Source organism: Thalassophryne amazonica, chromosome 17, assembly GCF_902500255.1.
Source record: "Thalassophryne amazonica chromosome 17, fThaAma1.1, whole genome shotgun sequence".
Classification (NCBI taxonomy): domain Eukaryota; kingdom Metazoa; phylum Chordata; class Actinopteri; order Batrachoidiformes; family Batrachoididae; genus Thalassophryne; species Thalassophryne amazonica.
The window spans coordinates 2,429,386-2,451,170 of NC_047119.1; the positions used below are offsets into that span (position 1 = coordinate 2,429,386).

The 21,785-nt window shown below is 46.8% G+C and overlaps 1 protein-coding gene across 1 annotated transcript in view; it reads left to right on the plus strand.

Annotated features, from left to right (window-relative positions):
• The window catches only part of ttc28 (tetratricopeptide repeat domain 28), a 284,301-nt gene that overhangs the window by 184,685 nt on the left and 77,831 nt on the right, over window positions 1-21,785 (plus strand). The window contains exons 6-8 of the mRNA XM_034192530.1: window positions 10,676-10,897; window positions 17,595-17,783; window positions 17,932-18,028. Coding sequence (XP_034048421.1) covers window positions 10,676-10,897; window positions 17,595-17,783; window positions 17,932-18,028 — 508 coding nt within the window. The remainder of the gene's footprint in view (window positions 1-10,675; window positions 10,898-17,594; window positions 17,784-17,931; window positions 18,029-21,785) is intronic.

Consider the following 21,785-nt stretch of genomic DNA (forward strand, 5'->3'; position numbering starts at 1 on the left):
CAGACACTCACTGTTCCCACGTTTCTGTCTCGATGTGATTCTGAGTTTGTGTTGTGTAAAAGCACTGCAGACATCAGTGTTTGTGTAGTTGACAGTTATCGAGCGTCTCCGCAGGTGCAGAGCGTAAGACGGCGCAACACGGTCATCAGCAGAAATCCATATCTCCCACTGTGTGTTTACATTGCTGTCATCCGTGTGCTTATTTGGCGCTATATAAAAAAAATTGATTGATTGATTGATTGTTTCCTGAGAGCGTGCGTCCACACACTCCTCCTGCAGAGAGCTGATGTTTATCCAACACGGGTGGACATGGAAAGAGGCACGTTGAGAATACACAGTACCCCAATATCACTGGAAGCAGTCGGACCGATATGTTATTGTGCTGAATGAGTTAAAATAGTCACAGCCACGATGATAATCAATTATACTTGTTGCACTTTTGTATATGTGACCATTTAGTCTGTTTCTGTTTTATTTGGGATAAAATAGTTCTAAAGAGGTGAACATTAACCCTCTGGGGTCCGAGGGCATTTTTTGGACAGTTCACTCGCCTGGCATAAATGTTTTATTATTGCTGTTAACAGCTCTCCCTGCATCCCACAATCAAGTTTTATGTCTCTTTTTTCAGGACAACCTGTGCTTTCATAATATATATGTTTTTGTTGTGTTGTATAAGTGTAATAAAGGTTTACAATCAGAAATAAGAAAGGAAAAAGTAAAGCAGAAAATAATTTTGACACTTTATAAAGGTAATTTGAGGTCTTGTGTGAAATACTGTACAACAAAAAGGTTCAAACAAAAAAATCAATTATTTTTTTATTTTATTATTATAAATAATAACTATTTATTGAAGCCTTTCAAAGCATTAAACACAACCAACACAAATAATTAAAATTAAATAATTACAAAGAGTTCCACACACAGAGAAAGAGATGTGACTGCACTCCAGTCTGACTTATATATGTGTATTTTTCCTCTTCATAATGCATTTTTTGGCACATGCAACTTGTAATCCAGAGCGATTTACAACCCCAATTCCAATGAAGTTAGGAAGTTGTGTAAAATGTAAATAAAAACAGAATACAATGATTTGCAAATCCTCTTCAACCTATATTTAATTGAATACACCGTAAAGACAAGATATTTAATGTTCAAACTGATAAACTTTATTGTTTTTGTGCAAATATTTGCTCATTTTGAATTGGGATGAGCTGCACCACATGGCGTTGCTTTTGGAGGAAAATGAAGTAAAACCAGCTGTATAATTAGTAATTATCACTGGGGTGATATAAATAATACATAAAGGGGTACACAATACAGAACCTCACGGTTAAACAACCCTGGTAAAAAAAAAAACACCACTCGCAAGATTTGAACCCACACCACCTGATTACCAGACAGCAACTCTACCACTGCGCCACAATCACTGTCTCATAACAGGAGCATGAAATGGCTCAAATCAACAAGCAGACAAACATATTTTCAAAAAAAAAGAAGAAAAGCGGTGTGATAACTGACCAAACAGCGTTTGCTATGGTGTATTTCTGCTGATATGTGACTGAAAGTGGCGTATTTCTCGTACTGCTGGCCTGTCATATGGTCCTGCGGCGCGCCGCTCACTGTCCTGTCAGGCAGATGTGACGTTCAGATTGCCTGCTGCGTGTCCACATAAACTGACGCTCTGGTGCAGCTGAAGCTGTCAGCGCTCTCCAGCCCGTCGCAAGTGATATATGTTTTTATGTTTTCGATGTGAGTACAGCAAGCACACACGTGTGTCTATCAAAACACGGTGTGTGTTCTGCAGCTCTGATATCCAGGACCAGCTATGTCAACAATGGCCACGGGGTCGTTTTGACCGTTGGGGTTTTTCATAATTATTGTATGGCCTTGCCTTACAATATAAAGCGCCTTGGGGCAACTGTTTGTTGTGATTTGGCGCTATATAAAAAAAAAGTTGATTGATTGATTGACAATACAATACATGATGATGACAAACAACCTACTGGTATAAAAGAGAACAACAAACCCAGTGTCTACAGAATAATGCAGTAAAGAAAACAAGATAACCGATAAACAGAAAATGGAACATAAGCTAATAAGCAACACTGAAGATAAATAATAACTAAACCCTGTGACTAAAGCATAATATAATAAATGTGATAAAACAGAATGAAACTAAGACTAAAGCAACATAAGGGACCAAGAGTGAAAGCAAATAATAAACAAAGCAAAACTAAATACGTGGAAAAGAAAAGATACACAGAGACTAACAGAAACAAAACCAATGAAGCATGACCATGGCAACCTGATATAATATAACTAAAACACAGAAGATTCAGAACCCGGAGAACCCAAAACCTAGGACATAAACCCATCATGGGCAGGAGCGTGACAGTTACATCTATAATAAACATCATTTTACAGATACATTATCTAAGTCATGAGAAGGAATGAAAATGTAACTTTTACCAATCCATTACAATACATATATTATAAATAATTACCATTGAGACAAGATTCCAAATGCGTTCTCCACTGCACAATGCGCTCAAGACAACCTGCAGCTTAGATAGTTTCTCTGTGATTTTGGGAGCAAATGCTTCATTGGATCCGAAATTATTATTTTATATAGCATGGGGTCAAGAGGGACATAGTGAGACGCACTGGCACAACGAATTGCGTGGCAGTGTGGGTATCAAATTCATACAAGTGTCACGATGCCTTAACAAGGTGCCAGGTGCTGCACCTTGAGACTGTGGTCAGCCCCAGCTCAGAGTTCCCAGGCCCCAAACCCTGGGAGGAAGACAACCAGTGTAAATATAAACCACAATTATTAAAGGTTAGTGTTTGTTAGATTTTACAATTATTTTGGGTTTTGGGAGAGGGGACAATTCAGTTTCATTGTAGTTTAATGATTGATGGTAATGTGCACTGTGGATATAAGTACAGTGTACATATGTTGTGTGTCATCCTATGGAAGGTAGGTTTGCATATTGCACCATATAATTACCAGCAAAAATTCAACTTTAAAGCAGGATTTTGGTGGTCAGTGGTGCCGTCACTTCTTGCTGCCTCACAATAGCAACACAACCACACCTACGTTTAGGACCAACACTGCACAGCTGAGTGCAAGTACACTTACTTCGAAAAATTGCAATGGAAAAACGTTTCTGCTATTACAGGTCACATGATGAACAAAAATACCAAAATACAAACAGTTTGTTAAATGCCCGACCAGAGAAGGGAGCACGTTAGATCATTGTTACACGACAGTGAGTGGTGCGTACCGCGCCGTGGCCCGTGCAGCTTTGGGACTCTCAGATCACGTGATGGTCCACTTGATCCCCACATACAGACAGAGACTTAAACTCTCTAAACCTGTTGTGAGGACGTCTAAAGTGTGGAGCAATGAAGCTGTAGAGGAGCTACGCGCGTGCTTGGGCACTATGGATTGGGATATGTTTGAGGCTTCAACAGACAGTCTAGATGACTACACGGACACTGTGACGTCATATATTCATTTCTGTGAAGACAGCATCATCCCACAGCGCACCAGGGTGAGATATAACAATGACACGTCCTGGTTCACACCTAAACTCCAGCAGCTCCGTCAGCAGAAAGAGGTGGCTTTCAGAGAAGGAGACAGAGACAGCTATAGAGGTGCAAAGTACAGATTTAGTAAGGAGGTGGCAATAAATCCATGTACAGTTCACGTCTGCAGCAAAGGTTCTCTGCCAACGACTCGGCCTCTGTGTGGAGGGGGTTGAAAGAGATCACCAACTACAAGCCCAAAGCACCTCGTTCTATTGACGACCTGAAGCTGGCCAACGACCTGAACGTCTTCTATTCACGCTTTGAAGACAAGGACTCACACCTCCCCACCCCCCACACAACTGGATATTCAAACACTCTGGACCTCCCCCCTCTCACTGCTGCCCTCCCCACTCCCCCTGTTGCCCTCTCGGTCCAAGAGGAGGACGTGAGGAGACATTTCAAAAGGCTGAATCCACGTAAGGCCCCGGGCCCAGACTGTGTCTCTCCTGCCACCCTTAGACACTGTGCTGATGAGTTGGCCCCAGTCTTCACGGGGATCTTTAACACCTCCCTGGAGTCATGCCATGTTCCAGTCTGTTTCAAGTCCTCAATCATAGTTCCAGTCCCCAAGAAACCACGTGTCACTGGACTTAATGACTACAGGCCTGTGGCTCTCACGTCTGTAGTCATGAAGACCTTCGAATGCCTGGTTTTATCCCACCTGAAGTCCATCACCGACCCTCTCCTGGACCCCCTGCAGTTTGCCTACAGAGCCAACAGGTCTGTAGACGACGCCATAAACCTGGCCCTGCACTCCATCCTGCAGCACCTGGACTCCCCAGGAACCTATGCTAGGATCCTGTTTGTGGACTTCAGCTCTGCATTCAACACCATCCTTCCAGCTTTGCTCCAGGACAAGCTTTCTCTGCTCCACGTGCCCAACTCCACCTGCAGGTGGATCACAGACTTCCTGACGGACCGGAGTCAGCGTGTGAGGCTGGGAAAGAATGTCTCGAACACTCGGGCTCTCAGCACAGGATCTCCACAGGGCTGTGTCCTTTCCCCTCTGCTCTTCTTCCTCTACACTAACTGCTGCACCTCCAGCCACGACTCCGTAAAGCTCATCAAGTTTGCGGACGACACCACCCTCATCGGACTCATTTCGGATGGGGATGAGTCTGCCTACAGGAGGGAGGTGGACCAGCTGGTGACCTGGTGCAGCAGCAACAACTTGGAGCTCAACGCCCAGAAAACAGTGGAGATGATCGTGGACTTCAGGAAAGCCACAGCCCCCCCGCCCTCCCTCGCCCTCACCAACAGCCCCATCACCACTGTGGTCTGTCACTGCTTCCTTGGCACCACCATCACCCAGGACCTCAAGTGGGAGTCAACCATCAGCTCCCTCATCAAGAAGGTCCAGCAGAGGATGTACTTCCTGCAGCAGCTGAAGAAGGCCAAGCTGCCTGTCCAGCTGATGGTGCAATTCTACACGGCCATCATCGAGTCCATCCTCTGCTCCTCCATCACGGTGTGGTACACCGGGGCCACAGCCAGGGACAGACACAGACTGCAGCACATTGTGGCCTCTGCTGAGAAGGTGATCGGCTGTAGCCTTCCATCTCTCCACGACCTGCACGTCTCCAGGACTCTGGGCCGAGCAGGTCGGATCACAGCTGACCCTTCTCACCCTGCACACGGTCTGTTCAAACCACTCCCCTCAGGCAGGAGGCTACGGTCCATCCGGACCAGAACCTCCCACCATAAGAACAGTTTCTTCCCCTCTGCCGTTAGACTCATGAACGCCTCATAACTCAGTCACCTTAAGCTTAACTCTGTCACTTTATCATTTTATCACGGGTCACTTTAGACAAATGTACTTTGGTTTTTAATTGCACTCCTCCCACTGCACTGTTTTTTTCTGTTCCTCTTTCTTTCTGTTTTTCTGTTGCACACAGCCTTTCATATTTCATATGCCATTTTTTATCTTATATTTTGTCTTATTTTGGCACATATTGTATATTTTATCTTAGCATTTTATATTGCTCTGTGTTTAATGTTGCACCACTATATCAAAGCAAATTCCTAGTCTGTGAATCCTGTTCATTGGCAATGGCAATAAACTTCTTCTGATTCTGATTCTGAAAAAGAGTCACATGGCCTTCGAAAATATGACACAGTACATGTGGACAGAAGAGACTGACAGCTTGTCAAACATTATAAGAGATGATGCTATGACAATATTGGATTAAAAAACAATTCAGTGGAAATATTTTGTGAGTCTTACCCATTCGTTGCTGTGAATATTAGAATTACAGTCCTCTTGAGCGCCTCGCTAGGATGAGTTATCAGGAGAAGACGAGACCCAACGCTTCCATTCAGTCACTCACTGGAACTGCTGTCATTTTTTCACAGTTGTTTTTGTAGACATTCTGAAAATATCACTTAACTTTAACGCAAACCTGTAATGGAAACCCAGCTAGTCTCCCCTTGGCTGCGCTGTGCGTTGCGTCAGATACAAGACGTGTCCTCTGTGGGAAAAACATCGTGCATGATTTCACGCCAACAAGGACCTTCTTCACACTGGGGGACAAAAGTCCTTTGTTGTTTGGGATGATTGGAGGTGTGTCACCGCTCAATGTCTCCTGGCTGGTTATCGAACACGCGGGATTCAGTGCAGCCGCTAATCTTCCTCTGTTTGTCTTTTGTCTTACTGTTTGCCTGTGTTGGATATAAAGATCCATCTTTGTCTTTCTGTACTTATTTATTTACTCACAAAATTTCTCTTTGTGCTCACACGCACGCACACACACACACACACGCACACACACACACGCACAGGCCTCGTCGTCATTTATTAAATCTATCTTTCCTGTCTAGAACTCTGCCTTGGAGCTGTGTCAACTGGATTTTATGTGTTTACACTCATCACTTTACTGGGAATTGGGATTTTTGGGATTTCAGTGTGTGTGTGTGTGTGTGTGTGTGTGTGTGTGTGTGTGTGTGTGTGTGTGTGTGCGTGTGCACTATTTTTTTTTCCCTCCTTAATCTACAAACGTGCACAGGCACAACGAGACACATGAACACGAGGAGAAAAAAGCAGACTGTTCTGGTGTTAATTAAGGTTGCTGTATTCCACAAAAGGTCACTTTAGATGTTAAAAGGATTTTCTGTGACAGATTTTAACCCTCATTAACACGATAAGCCCTCATGAAAAAAATTTAAAATACACAGCCTTTTTCTATGACTGAAATCTTCTTTATTTGCTGATAATGATCATATTGTTATTCAGTTGTATTGAACACAAGTGCATTTTGGGGAGTGACCAGATCCATTTTGGTAGAAGTGAGAGGTTTTCTGACAGGGAGGGGTTGGGTGCCTGCACACATAAGGTGCATGAGCAGAAGCAGCAGATAAAAGAGCTACAGACAACACAACTCCTGCCAAAGTACCACAAAATGCCAGAACACATGCCAGGTGTTGTGGTTGTTATGAGACTTGGAACAACTCTTGGTATATCCACTGTAATGTGTAAAATTCCTTCTTGGTATTGCTGAATATGTTCACTGACCACTGGTGAGTCATGCGCTCTGCACGTAAGGTGTCACTGGTTTAGTTGACCTTTAACCCTCAAGCGACCAAGCTATTTTAGCTACTAAAATGACCAAATGGGGTTAACAATTTCATTTCAATTTATTTTATTTATATCGCACCAAATCACAACAAAGCTGCCTCAAGGCGCTTCACACAAGTAAGGTCTATGTGTGATGAAAACCAAAAACAGTACAAGAGACTGGGTGACTGTCAAAAAACTGACAAAACAAAGAACACTTACAACCAAAGATGACTTGGTGCAGACAAACAGAGCGTGGGACAAGGGCGATGAGCTGGATGCAATGCGTGAGAGACGAACACAGGGACAGCATAATCTGAGATAAACACCAGCACAGAACAATGACAAGGAGTGTCTTAAAAGCAAACTGAACTGATTAACAACAGGTGAGACGTGAAAGCAATGGGAAAGGCCGGGACAGGAGGGGAAATTAATGGAACATCACAGATAAGAAAGTAAAATGGTCAACCCGAGGTGAGTGGAAAACAAAACCAGATCATGATATGTCAATTCAACACATAAAGTACACAAGACTGCAAACACTAATGGGCACAAACAGACATTCACAGATAAACAACCCATAAGAGATCAGAGGGCAAAGAACACATTACCAAAACATGAGGGGCACAGAAGCTCCAGAATCATGTCCATCATCTGCCCACAGACTACTTTAGGAGTGCAACCAAAAACAAAAGGCTTACATGATACAATAAAGCAAAAACAAACAAACAAAACAATAAAATATCACTTCTAGAGAATTTTGGATACACACTGCTGGGTCATTTTTCTAAGATCTAGAGGCTCTTAAGGTTTGGAAATTAAAAGATCATCCTTTCTTTTCTTTTCAAGAACACTTTGTGCTGCTGAGCTTTAAAGGTGATATAAGGGTTTGGTAATAACTCCTCTTAACTAATTCATCTCTGCTTCTGTCTCATTCTTTATACTTTCAGACTTTTCATTATAGTCTCAGACTGAAAGGTCGACTCCTTATTTTAATGCAGCCGACACGAGGATGTGATCGCTGTTTGTGATCAGACAACCTGAGTGATTGTCACAGTGATTCTGTCAACAGGATCATTTTCTGCAGCTCAGACACGGTTTACTTAGAATGTCGTCACGCTGCATGTTCACACATATGAGCTTTACACAGGGAGTCATTGACACTGATGGCGTTTTCTTTGAAGGGTTAAGCTTCTTTTTTATTATTATTATTTGTGCTCCACCAGCACATGACCTGTGTGTCTGTGAGCCGCTGAAATGCTGTAGACAAACTAGGCTCTTCATGTTTCTACTTTTTACGGAAAGAGATCATTTTCATGATATTCAACTTTAATGTCTTCATATTTACAGCATGCAAATGAAAAATGGCAAACATACAGTGACAGTATTTATACTTGGCAAATTAAATATGTGGGAACAGAAATAGTTTTACCACATTTGTGTTCAGTTAAAGATCTATACGAGGTCTGTTATTTTTTGCAAAAACCTGATGGATTTGAATCACGTGTGTTTGCATGAGCAAACCTTGAACCTTCGTGCGCATGCGTGAACTTTTTCACACCTGTTAATTGCATCATTTTCTGGTAAGCAGCCTTTGTGTGGGACGTGTGTCGTGCGCTCGGCGTTTTTTCATTGCAAGGAAAAAGATAGAACAACTGGAGCAGCGCCGCATCAAATTTTGCCAGAAACTGGGCGACAGCCAGGTGGAAACCATTCAGAAGATTCAGACGGCTTTCGGTGGCTTTTTAGTCGTGTGACTATCTGAGAAATTGTGGAAGAGGTGGGCATGTCACAGCATGTCCTGTGACACTTCAACACGAAGGCGCTTTTGCTCTGCCGTCAGCAGCTTCAGCACGAATTTCACCGCCACTCTTTTCATGGCCAAATCTTCTGTCACAGTGGAATGTGCCGAAAAAGTGCTGATGTCCACCTCTTCCACAATTTCTCGGATGGTCACACGACAGTCCCACATCACCACAGCGTTCACTTTGGAAATGATCTGGTCATTTCAGCATGTTGATGGCCGACCGGAGCGCGGCTCGCTCTCCACCATTGTGTGGACGTCTTTAAACCGGTTTTACCACTCCTAATCTGTGTGATACCCAGAGGATCATCACTGAAAGCCGTCTGAATAATCCAAATGGTTTCCACCTGGCTGTCACCCAGTTTCTGGTAAAATTTGATGCAGTCACGCTGCTCCAGTCGTTCCGCCATTTTCCTGGCAATGAAAATCCGCCGAGAGCGCTAAACATGTCCTCACACAAAGGCTGCTTGCCAGCAACTGACGCAATCGACAGGCGTGAAAAAAATTCACGCATGCACACGAAGGTTCAAGGTTTGCTCATGCAAACACACGTGATTCAAATCCATCAGGTTTTGGAAAAAATAAAAAGGTTGGATACTTTTCTAACAGACCTTGTATGTAGTGTTGGTGTGTAAAGTTTGGAAGCCAAAGTGGAATTTTTAGCTCATCTGGACAATTTATCCTCACAGAAATGGGAAATTTCAAATTTTAAGCAAAATATGGACTTTTTTGTGGTGAAAAGTGTGATATTCTCCCAAAACACTGCTTCTCCTTCAGCTCCACGTTGATTCTTTTTTTCCTCCAGTGGTTTCATTTGATCCAACTAAACACTGTTCACAATTCATCCTTACACAACTCTGAAATTTAGAATTTTATGCCCAACATGGATTTGTGGGGGACAAAACACTGAAATCCACCCAAAATAGGCCATGTTACTGAACCGCCATGCAGCTGAGGAAAAAAAAAATTACCAAATTAAAAGACCATAGAAGAAACTTTTCATATTGTCATAAAGAGTTTGGAATCTCAACTGGTCCCTTTAGCTGCTCCTTTGTATTCACTCGGGGCAAATCTGAGGTGGATCTGCATATTGATTTGATTTGATTTGATTTGGCAAGTTTCACACCAGATGGGTTTCCTGATGCAACTCTACATTACATGGAGAAATGTGGCAGGGATGGGGTTTGAACTGGGAACCTTCTGCACTGAACGTTTACAGCAGTGTGTAAAAGACTATCCCCAAGACAGTGTACACACACACTGCTGCAAACATTTCACCAGGTACTTCAGGTTTCATTCAAAAGTGTGTCATACAATAATGTAAACACTAAAATGACTCACAGAAAATTCACAACTATTAGAAAAGAATTTTAATTGTGGCATGTCATCATTTTCTTCAAGTGCACAGTGTAGAGAAATAGTTTGGAGAAGAAAACTGGATGAGATCTGCATCACTGATGCTCTTGTTAGAAGAGTTTATCTATCTTTTGCAAGACATGTAAGACGTTTTGTACTTTGTGTGTGTGGAGCTTTGACAGACACTTTTTGCAGTCATTTTTTCTGTGCAAACTGAAACAGGATCATATCAGAAGAAGAGCAGTGATGGTGGTGAGGGAGCCTGTCACAGCCTGTCACAGCAGCTCTGACGCACGGTGTGGGGATGCTTATAAGCTTATCTTTGCTGGGCTCTGATTATGTTGTGTGTGTGTGTGTGTGTGTGATTTCAGGCAGCGTCTGATGCTCTCAGCAGTCTGGGCCATGTCTACACAGCTATTGGTGACTACCCCAATGCACTGGCGAGCCACAAACAGTGTGTGATGTTGGCAAGACAAACCCGGTGTCGGCTCTCTGAGGCTCGCCAGCTAGGAAACATGGGAGTGGTGTACACAGCGCTGGGAGACTTTGTCAACGCCATCCAGTGCCAGGAGCAGCACTTGGACATTGCAAAGGTATTGGACTGCATCATTATTGCTTTTGTGTGTGTGTGTGTGTGTGTGTGTGTGTGTGTGTGTGTGTGTGTGTGTGTGTGTGTGTGTGTGTGTGTGTGTGTGTGTGTGTGTGTGTGTGTGTGCCCACTGCTTTGTCCATTAGACCAAGGAAGCCCAGCTACATCTGAACTAAAGTAACCATGTATAATAGCACCAATAACATATCCTTACTAACTGAACTGCAGCTTTAAACTACGAAAGCAACAAAAATCCTGACACAAAATCGAATTTAAAATTAAATAAATAACCATTTAAAATCTTTACAGTACACTTATGTAATTTAAAACTGGATCAAAGCAGCAGACAAAGAATGAAACAATTATTGTAAAACCCATGTTGTGTGTTGGGGGGTGTGGCTGGATATTTTGGTGTTCTTTTCATTTCTTTGCTCTCCAGGTGGCATGAGAACTGATTTGTCTGTGGAGAAGGTGCTGGCTGAAGAATCCTTCACCCTCATCAACATCATGTGCAGCACCTGTGACTGGTGCTCACATGCAACCTTAAAGACTTTCAGCTGAAGCAGATAATTGGATGGCGTTCTGCATTTAAGTCATGTGTGATTCAAGCAGAACTGCCTGGAACTCGACCTTGTGATGTTCGTTTGTGAGACGCTGAGGACCGCGCCTGGGTTTGACACATCGAGCCCGTGAAGCAAAGAAGGGTGAGGGACACATGCTGTCAGCACACATCAGAGGTGATTAAGTGTTTGACTAATTGTTGATAGTAACTTGGTATTTTGCTACACAGTATACTTGAATTGTGATGAGAATTGTGCAGCTTGCTTCTCACTGCTGTGGCGTGCGGACAAGTGATCCTCCACCTGTTGTGAGAAGCTGCTCATTTGCATAAAGCTTAAAATACAGACCTGAATGTGTTGCTGATAGTGTGTGTCTTTTGAAGGATATTAGTTGTAACTGCTGACTTACCTCACCTCTTCTATGCTTCGCAGAGAGTCGGTTTGTCGTGTCCACCTGGGGGGTGTTTGGCGGTGGTAGTGGGTCCAGGAGCGCCGGGCTTCGATCCTTTTGGGCGCTGGAGAGCGTGCTAGCCTTCACTCCACCAGAAGGACGCTCTTTTAGTTTTACACTTTATTATGCACCAGTGGGTGAAATAAATAAATTGTTTTTGTTATTGGAACCGCTTTCTGGTTATTTTTAGCGCTGGGTTCCGTCTGACGCAGGTCCGCTCCTCAACCCGCGTCGACACTTAACAGTAGTTCCCGGCCATTCCATAATGGACCCAGCGGCAGAGGCGGTTCCTTTTGCCGAAAAAGTTCAAGAACACTTGGAGAAAATATGGGAGCACTTACAGCATCTCGCAAACCAAATTAAACAAACAGACGCCCGTGTTACGGAGCTTGCAGCGCAAGCCGTTCCGCTTCCTGCTGCTCCAGCTGCGGCACCATCGATACTGGTGCAGATAACTCCGGCACCCCGAGATTCGGCGTCCGAACCGATTGTTTGTCGTCCGGAGCCTTGTGAGGGAGATGTCGAAGTCTGTGCTTCGTTTTTGATGCAATGTTCTCTGGTTTCTGCTCAGTTAGGTTGGAACGCGGCAGCTTTACGAGGAATGTTTGTAGATGGGTTAAATGAGTCAGTCCGTGACGAGCCAAACGATTTAGATGAGCTAATATCGTTGGTGATTCGTCTAGATGATCAGATGAAGGAGCGTGGACGCGAGAGAGGGCGGCCTTCAGAGCGGGTTTTTTCGTCTCGGGGCTTTCCCCGACACAGATCTGGGCCGCCTCTTCTTCGCCCCACTGAGGCTCTTCCGACGGGACCTCTGGCTCCTCCTGTTGACGAGCCCATGCAGCTCGGACGAGCAGAGATTACTGTATTGCCCCGACATATAAGCATCAAGAAAAATAATGATGACGTATCTCCAGGTGTTCTGGGACAGGCAAAATAACACACATAAAAAAATAAAATAAAAAAATCTAGTACAGGTTAATGTTTTGTTTTCTTTAAATAGGGGTTATAATTTGTTTGGGGAGTCAGAGGCGTGTCTGGTGGAGTGAATGTTAGGCGGATAGAAGCCCGTCTGGGCTCACTTAATTGTTAATTTTTTATGTGTTTTCAGGTATTTTCTGTTTGGCTTTTTGGGTCGTTTTATTTTGTTGTTTTTTATTTCCCTACATCCCTAACCCCAACCTCACTTGCCCCAAGACCGTTTGTCTTGTGGGTTGTGGGGTGGTGCAGGTTGGTCACGCTGAGCGTTCTCAGAAGACCTCTGCACCTAGGGGGGGGGGGGGGTGTTAGGGGCGTTTTTCTTGGTTTGGTTAGGGCCCGGTTCCACTCCAGCCTCGGTGAGCCTTTGTACCGTTCGTTATTGGTGTTGCCGGGGTGTGGTGCAGCAGAGACATACCTCAGTCGGAGGGGTGGGCCGATCTGTTGCCGTTCGCCATTTCGGTAGTTCCACCCCTCCCGAGAGGCTGGGGTATGGTCGAGTCGGGGCACCGGACGTATTTCCGGTTCTCCGCTGCGCCTTGGGGTTGGTGCTGGGTTAGTTTTTCCTGTTCCCTTCCCTGGCTTAATATTTTGAGCCGTTCGCCAAAATTGAGCCGCCGAGGGGCTCTGGGAGGGACCTGGGGTCTTTCGGGGTGCCGGGCAGGGTAACAGGGTTTACGGTCGTTTTATATCCCCCCGGGGTTGTTTTTGGTAGTCCTCCGGGGGTTGAGTTTTGATTTTGTTCTGTTTCCTTCCGGGTTCCACCTCCAGGGTTGATGGGACGGTCCTCTGGGGGGGAATTGGCTTGGGGCCAACTAGCCAAGTGTGGCCGGGTCTGGGGTTCCAGGGTTGTGGGGAGGGTACCTCCTGGGGTTGATGGTACGGTCCTCTGGGGGGCGCCGTTTGCTCCATGTACACCTGGGGACCTTTGTGGGATTCTGGTTCTGGCTGTTCCTCCTGGAACTGGCAGTAAAGGCCTTCTGGGGGGGGGCTGGGCTCTGCAGGTCGTTCTGGGGGGGTTGGTTTTTTTTTTTTATGTATTTATGTTTGTATTGTGTTTGTGGGGCTGTGTTGGGTTTTTGCGTTTGGGAGTTTTTCTTTTCTTCCCGGGGTTTGATGGGACGGTCCCCTGGGGAGGTTTTGGGTGGGTTTTGTGTTTTTTCCTGTGTGTTGGATTGTACTGGGGAATGTTTTGGGGCTTTTGTTGTTGCCAGCCGGCCTTCCAGCTGCGGTGCCCTGTCCTGCTGTCTGTGGTGGACCTTGGGAGCGTGGTGCTGTCTGCTTCCTGACGAGGACCCCGGAGGGAGGTGCTGTTCTCGGGCCTGGTCTGTTTGGTCGCCGGGAGGCTTCCCGTTAAAGGGGGGGTACTGTTGTGTGTTGGGGGGTGTGGCTGGATATTTTGGTGTTCTTTTCTTTTCTTTGCTCTCCAGGTGGCATGAGAACTGATTTGTCTGTGGAGAAGGTGCTGGCTGAAGAATCCTTCACCCTCATCAACATCATGTGCAGCACCTGTGAATGGTGCTCACATGCAACCTTAAAGACTTTCAGCTGAAGCAGATAATTGGATTGCGTTCTGCATTTAAGTCATGTGTGATTCAAGCAGAACTGCCGGGAGCTCGACCTTGTGATGTTCGTTTGTGAGACGCTGAGGACCGCGCCTGGGTTTGACACATCGAGCCCGTGAAGCAAGGAAGGGTGAGGGACACATGCTGTCAGCACACATCAGAGGTAATTAAGTGTTTGACTAATTGTTGATAGTAACTTGGTATTTTGTTACGCAGTATACTTGAATTGTGATGAGAATTGTGCAGCTCGCTTCTCACTGCTGTGGCGTGCGGACAAGCGATCCTCCACCTGTTGTGAGAAGCTGCTCATTTGCATAAAGCTTAAAATACAGACCTGAATGTGTTGCTGATAGTGTGTGTCTTTTGAAGGATATTGGTTGTGACTGCTGACTTACCTCACCTCTTCTATCCTTCGCAGAGAGTCGGTTTGTCGTGTTCACCTGGGGGTGTTTGGCGGTGGTAGTGGGTCCAGGAGCGCCGGGCTTCAATCCTTTTGGACGCTGGAGAGCGTGCCAGCCTTCACTCCACCAGAAGGACGCTCCTTTAGTTTTACACTTTATTATGCACCAGTGGGTGAAATAAATAAATTGTTTTTGTTATTGGAACCGCTTTCTGGTTATTTTTAGCGCTGGGTTCCGTCTGACGCAGGTCCGCTCCTCAACCCGTGTCGACACATAACAACCCAGAAATATTCCTATTTCAATCTGAATAATCACACCACATGTTTTGTTTGGTCTTAAACAAAAAAGCATATTTCAGTTGTTTTCATGATTTTTGTTGACAGTATTTTACCCAGTTGTGTCTGCACTGATAACAGCAGTTGAATCATCTTGGTTGATTTAAAAGTACGTGGTTCTGAGGGTTAAATATTAAAATTGGGTTTAAAAAAAGACAAGCTTTTCACAACAACAGTTCTGACATTTTTAAGCTGACTTGAATTTTGATTTTGACCTACGGTGCATCCATAAGTATTCACAGCACTGCACCTTTCCACATTTTTTTCATGTTACAGTCTTATTCCAAAATGGATGAAGTTCATTTTTTTCCTCAAAATCTTACACACAATACCCCATAATGACAATGTGAAAAAGGGTTTTTTTTTTTTTAGATTTTTGCAAATGGATTAAAATTAAACAAAATTAAATCATAAGTATTCACAGTCTTTGTTATGAAGCTCAAATTGAGCTCAGGTCCCTCCTGTTTCCACTGATCATCCTTGAGATGTTTCTACAGCTTGATTGGAGTCCACCTGGGGTAAATTCAGTTAATTGGACATAATTTGGCAAGACACACACCTGTCTACATATAAGGTCCCACAGTTGACAGTCAGAGCACAAACCAAGCATGAAGTCAGTCAAAGGGATTGTCTGTAGACCTCTGAGACAGGATTGTCTGGAGACACAAATCTGGGGAAGGGAACAGAAACATTTCTGCTGCTTTGAAGGTCCCAATGAGCACAGTGGCCTCCATCATCTGTAAATGGAAGACGTTCAGATCCACCAGGACTCTTCCTAGAGCTGGACGCCCGTTTAAACTGAGCGATCAGGGGAGAAGGACCTTAGTCAGGGAGGTGACCAAGAACCCAGAAACCTCTGTCTGTGACACCAGTATGTATGAATGTGTGTGTGTGTCCATCTACAAACAGCACTAGCCTTAGTGATTTAGTACTTTTTGTGTGTGGCACCAGTCTCTTTCTCTCACTCTCTCACACTCACACACACACATTGACAACCACACCTGCTCATAATCCTTCACCAGTCCTTCATGCACTAACCATCCAGCAGCTGGCAGACACATCAATGTGATATTCTTATGTTATTTAGCTAAAAGTTGATTTTTGATTGATCTGTGTATCAAAAATCACCAGATTTTAATGGGTTGTCCTGTTATTTACCTTTTTAATTTGAATTACAAGATGATGGCATTTATTGTTTTTGATTTCTTGTTTGAACCACTGGGAAAGGATGGACTCATCTATCAAATCTTTGTAATCACTGCATTTTGGAGGATGCCTGAGTTTTCCAAGGCACAGGAATTGGCTCACTGTTTTTGTGTGACATGGATTCACCTAATTTATTGTTCTTTGATGTTTGTCAATATGTCAAAAGTCAGTTTGAACTGTGGTAAGTCGAAGCACCTTCACAGCAGTAAAAACAGTCATGAAATCTCCAGTCTCATGGAATAGAGTCGTTCTGAGATGACAGTAAGATACATCCACAGTGATATTTCACCACAAATAATTAACCAAATTGTGTGGCTGGGGGGCCTGGCTGCCTTTTTGTTTCTGTCTTTTGTTTTTCCTTCCAGGTGGCTTGCATTTGGGACTGAGTGGCTGTGTTGCTGAGGTTATCAGGACCTCACCCTGATCACCTGCGGCTCGTCAGGACTCACAGCTGAGGTGCATCTATATGGATTGGAACATGGTGGCATTTAAGACTGGAGTATACAGTGTGTATTTGCCAGAGACTCGACCTTGTGACCAGACGGGTGAGATCGTCGTCTCGGGAGCCATCTCATCATCAGTGGATGCAGAGAATGTCCAGGGTTTGATGCACAGTCTGTGAAAGAGGAGGGGGTGAGGTCTCACGCTCGTCAGCACACTTCCTGAGGTACGTTAGATTTTGTGACTAACATTTATACAGTCAGTAATGTGGTGTCCCTCACACCTTTATTATATTGAGCTGTATGTTAGTCATGTATCGGCTTCCACTGCAGTGGAGTTTTGTGAACTGGATGTTCCATGCCTGCAGGTTGGGAAGTTGATTAGTAATCAAGCCAGGAAGTGTTTGCTGTTTGTACACCTTTAAGTGTTCTCTCTGTGTGTAGAGTGTGGACTCACATAATGGTTCCTTCTTTCACAGACTCGGTTTGTTGCGGCCACCTGGGGGGTGTCGGCGGGGTCCTTGGGTCCAAACAGCTTCTGGCTCCGGACCGTTAGCGCTGCTGGGAGCGCACCACGCCAGACCGCACTTTCTTTTGTTGTATTTTGTATCACTGTTATGTATTAAATTCAGTTAGCCTTTGTACCGTGCTCTGCTTATTTCATACTGGGTCCTTCAAACGCTGGTCGGTTCTCCGAGCTGCGTCCGACACATAACACCAAATTATGATTTGTGTTTAATGATGAAATGATGACATCTTTGTCAGAGTTTGGACAACTGCCGTGAGGAGGCGAGGGCGTACAGCAATCTGGGCAGTGCCTACCACTCCCAGCGGGACTTTGACAAGGCAATATCTTACCACACGCGGGTGCTGGAGTTGGCACAACAGCTGACTGATAGAGCGATTGAGATGAGGGCGTATGCTGGCCTGGGTCATGCTGCTCGATGTGTGCAGGTTGGTACAAATTGATTCAACTACAATTAAACCATCAACCATTTCCTGCCTGTTCTTTGTGCTGTTGATTCATGATAAAGATAAGCACAAAACATGGCATGATATATATATGTGTGTGTGTGTGTGTGTGTATTGCTGTGATCCTCAGGACCTGGGGAGGGCACGCCAGTACCACCAGCACCAGCTAGAAGTTGCTGAGGAGCTGCAGGACCGAGCAGCACAGGGTCGAGCCTCCTCAAACCTGGGTAGGTTTCACCGGGGTGTTACCTAAATCTCTGCTTATTTCCACAGTGGCGTCTTTCTGATTGTTTTGGTTTTCTACATTTGTGTTATTTCAGTGCTTGGATTGATTTTACTGGATTCATATTTTTGACTGGTGGTGTTAATATAATTATGTTATTGGATTACAGTCCAGTCATATATTTTGCCTTCACATAAACTGGTACAACCTTCTGTACATTTTCAATTTGCCATAGTCCCATATATATATAACATCCATTGTAAAGTGGAACAGCATCTTCTGGGAGTCTTTGTTGCTGTTATGTGCTGGGTGGGGGGAGCGGGGGGCTGCTGCTCTTCCGATACAAACGTTAGATTATGCACGTTGGATGTGAGCAGATTGAGGTCAGATCTGTCAGCATACAGTACTGCCAGATGTTGCTGCATCCACAAAACTACAGAATGGTCCTCAGTCCTGAATGGCAGTCACCTTCTCCAGCCCCTGGGGTCCTCCACACTGAGGCCCTGAGTGCTGGATCCACACCCAGAGAAACACACTGCTGAGCCAAAACATCATAGGTGACATTTAATTACGTGATACACTGCACATGATTCTCCATAAGGAACCTTTGTTTGATGCAAAGTCATACCAGCCGTAACCAAGGATCCTCCAAAGAGACCCCGGTGGGTCCAGGGTCCAGGGCGTCCCCCTGAAGCCAAAGCATTTTTGCTGTTTTAAAACATGTAAAGGCGATATCTCGGCACTGAGGTGGAGACGCCGTCCTGCTGATATACCTCCGTGCTGAGTGGAGTCAGCTGTGTCCAGTAATGGGTGACAGCTGTCATCCTGGCTGTTCTCATCCGGCGGCAGCGCCCTCTGGTGCCTGGAGCCCGCACTCCAGGCAGGGCGCCCTCTGGTGGTGGTGGGCCAGCAGTACCTCCTCTTCAGCGGCCCACACAACAGGACCCCCCCCTCAACGGGCGCCTCCTGGCGCACGACCGGGCTTGTCCGGATGGCGACGGTAGAAGTCGGCCAGGAGGGCCGGGTCCAGGATGAAGCTCTTCTTCACCCAGGAGCGTTCTTCGGGGCCGTACCCCTCCCAGTCCACCAGGTACTGAAATCCCCGGCCCATTCGACGGACGTCGAGGAGCCGGCGCACGGTCCAAGCCGGTTCCCCGTCGATGATCTGGGCAGGAGGTGGTGCCGGACCCGGGGTGCAGAGGGGTGAGGTGTGATGGGGTTTTATCCGGGAGACGTGAAAAACTGGGTGAATCCGCAGCGAGGCCGGAAGCTGTAGCCTCACTGCGGCGGGATTGATGACTTTGAGGACCTTGAAGGGACCGATGTACCGTTCTTGGAGCTTGGGGGAGTCCACTTGAAGGGGAATGTCCTTGGTGGACAACCATACTTCCTGCCCGGGGCGATACGTGGGGGCCGGGGCCCGCCGCCGGTCTGCATGTTTCTTCGCCCTCGTCCGGGCCCTCAACAAAGCAGAGCGGGCGGCACGCCACACCCGACGGCACTTCCGTAGGTGGGCCTGGACCGAGGGCACACCGACCTCTCCCTCGACCACCGGAAACAAGGGGGGCTGATACCCCAAGCACACCTCAAACGGGGAGAGGCCGGTGGCTGATGACACTTGGCTGTTGTGGGCGTACTCGATCCAGGCCAGGTGGGTACTCCAGGCCGTCGGGTGCGCGGCTGTCACACAGCGTAGTGTCTGCTCCAATTCTTGGTTGGCCCGCTCTGCTTGCCCGTTGGTCTGGGGGTGGTACCCGGACGAAAGGCTGACCGTGGCCCCCAGTTCCCGGCAGAAGTTCCTCCAAACGTGTGAGGTGAACTGGGGACCGCGATCGGAGACGATGTCTGATGGTATCCCATGCAGACGGACGACGTGGTGGACCAGGAGGTCCGCTGTCTCCTGGGCCGTTGGGAGCTTCGGGAGGGCCACGAAGTGGGCCGCCTTGGAGAAACGGTCCACTATCGTGAAGACGACGGTGTTTCCCTGGGACGGCGGGAGACCCGTGACAAAGTCCAGGCCGATGTGGGACCAGGGGCGATGAGGCACGGGCAGTGGCTGTAGCTGCCCTGAGGTCTTTCTATGGTCGGCCTTGCCCCTGGCGCAGGTGGTACAGGCCTGGACGTAGTCCCGGACGTCGGCCTCCAGGGATGCCCACCAGAAGCGTTGCCGGACGACTGTCACGGTCCTTCGCACCCCAGGGTGACAGGAGAGTTTAGAACCGTGACAGAAGTCCAGGACTGCAGCCCTAGCTTCTGGTGGGACGTATAGTCTGTTCTTTGGTCCGTTCCCGGGGTCCGGGTCACGGGTCAGGGCCTCCCGGACGGTCTTCTCCACGTCCCAGGTGAGGGCGGCCACGATAGCGGACTCCGGGATGATGGGATCCGGGGGATCCGACGGTTCCGTTTTGACCTCGTCTTCGTGCGCCCGGGACAATGCATCCGATCTTTGATTCTTGGTCCCGGGACGGTAGGTAATCCGGAAGTCAAAACGGCCAAAGAACAGTGACCAGCGGGCTTGCCTGGGGTTCAGCCGCTTGGCGGTCCTGATGTACTCCAGGTTCCGATGGTCAGTGAAAACCGTGAATGGCACGGCTGTTCCCTCCAACAGATGTCTCCACTCTTCGAGGGCCTCTTTCACAGCTAGGAGTTCCCGATTGCCGACGTCATAGTTCCGTTCAGCGGGGGTCAACCTGCGGGAAAAATAGGCACACGGGTGAAGAGCCTTATCGGTCTTCCCGCTCTGGGAGAGCACCGCTCCTATCCCTGAGTCCGAGGCATCCACTTCAACCACTAACTGGCGGCTAGGATCGGGCTGCACCAGAACTGGTGCAGACGAAAAGCGCCGTTTCAACTCCTTGAACGCGGCTTCGCACCGATCCGACCAGGTGAAGGGGACTTTTGGTGAGGTCAGGGCTGTCAGGGGGCTAACTACCTGACTGTAGCCCTTAATGAACCTCCTGTAGAAATTAGCAAAGCCGAGGAACTGTTGCAGCTTCCTACGGCTTGTGGGTTGGGGCCAATCTCTCACCGCCGCAACCTTGGCCGGATCTGGGGCGACAGAGTTGGAGGAGATGATAAACCCCAGGAAGGACAAAGAAGTGCGGTGGAATTCACACTTCTCGCCCTTCACAAACAGGCGGTTCTCCAACAACCGCTGCAGGACCTGACGGACATGTCGGACATGAGTCTCAGGATCCGGGGAGAAGATGAGTATATCGTCCAGATACACGAAGACGAACCGGTGCAGGAAGTCCCGCAAGACATCGTTTACCAACGCTTGGAAAGTCGCGGGAGCATTAGTGAGACCGAACGGCATGACCAGGTACTCAAAATGGCCCAACGGGGTGTTAAATGCCGTCTTCCATTCGTCTCCCTTCCGGATCCGAACCAAATGATACGCATTCCTAAGATCAAGCTTGGTGAAGATTTTGGCTCCATGCAAGGGGGTGAACACCGAATCCAACAAGGGCAACGGGTATCGATTGCGAACCGTGATTTCGTTCAACCCCCTATAATCAATGCATGGACGAAGCCTGCCATCCTTTTTACCCACAAAAAAGAAACCAGCACCCATCGGAGAGGTGGAATTCCGGATCAACCCGGCAGCTAATGAGTCCCGGATGTAGGTCTCCATTGATTCACGCTCCGGCCGTGAGAGGTTGTACAGCCTACTGGACGGGAACTCACTGCCTGGAACCAAATCAATGGCACAATCATACGGGCGGTGGGGAGGAAGCGTGAGAGCCAGATCCTTGCTGAAC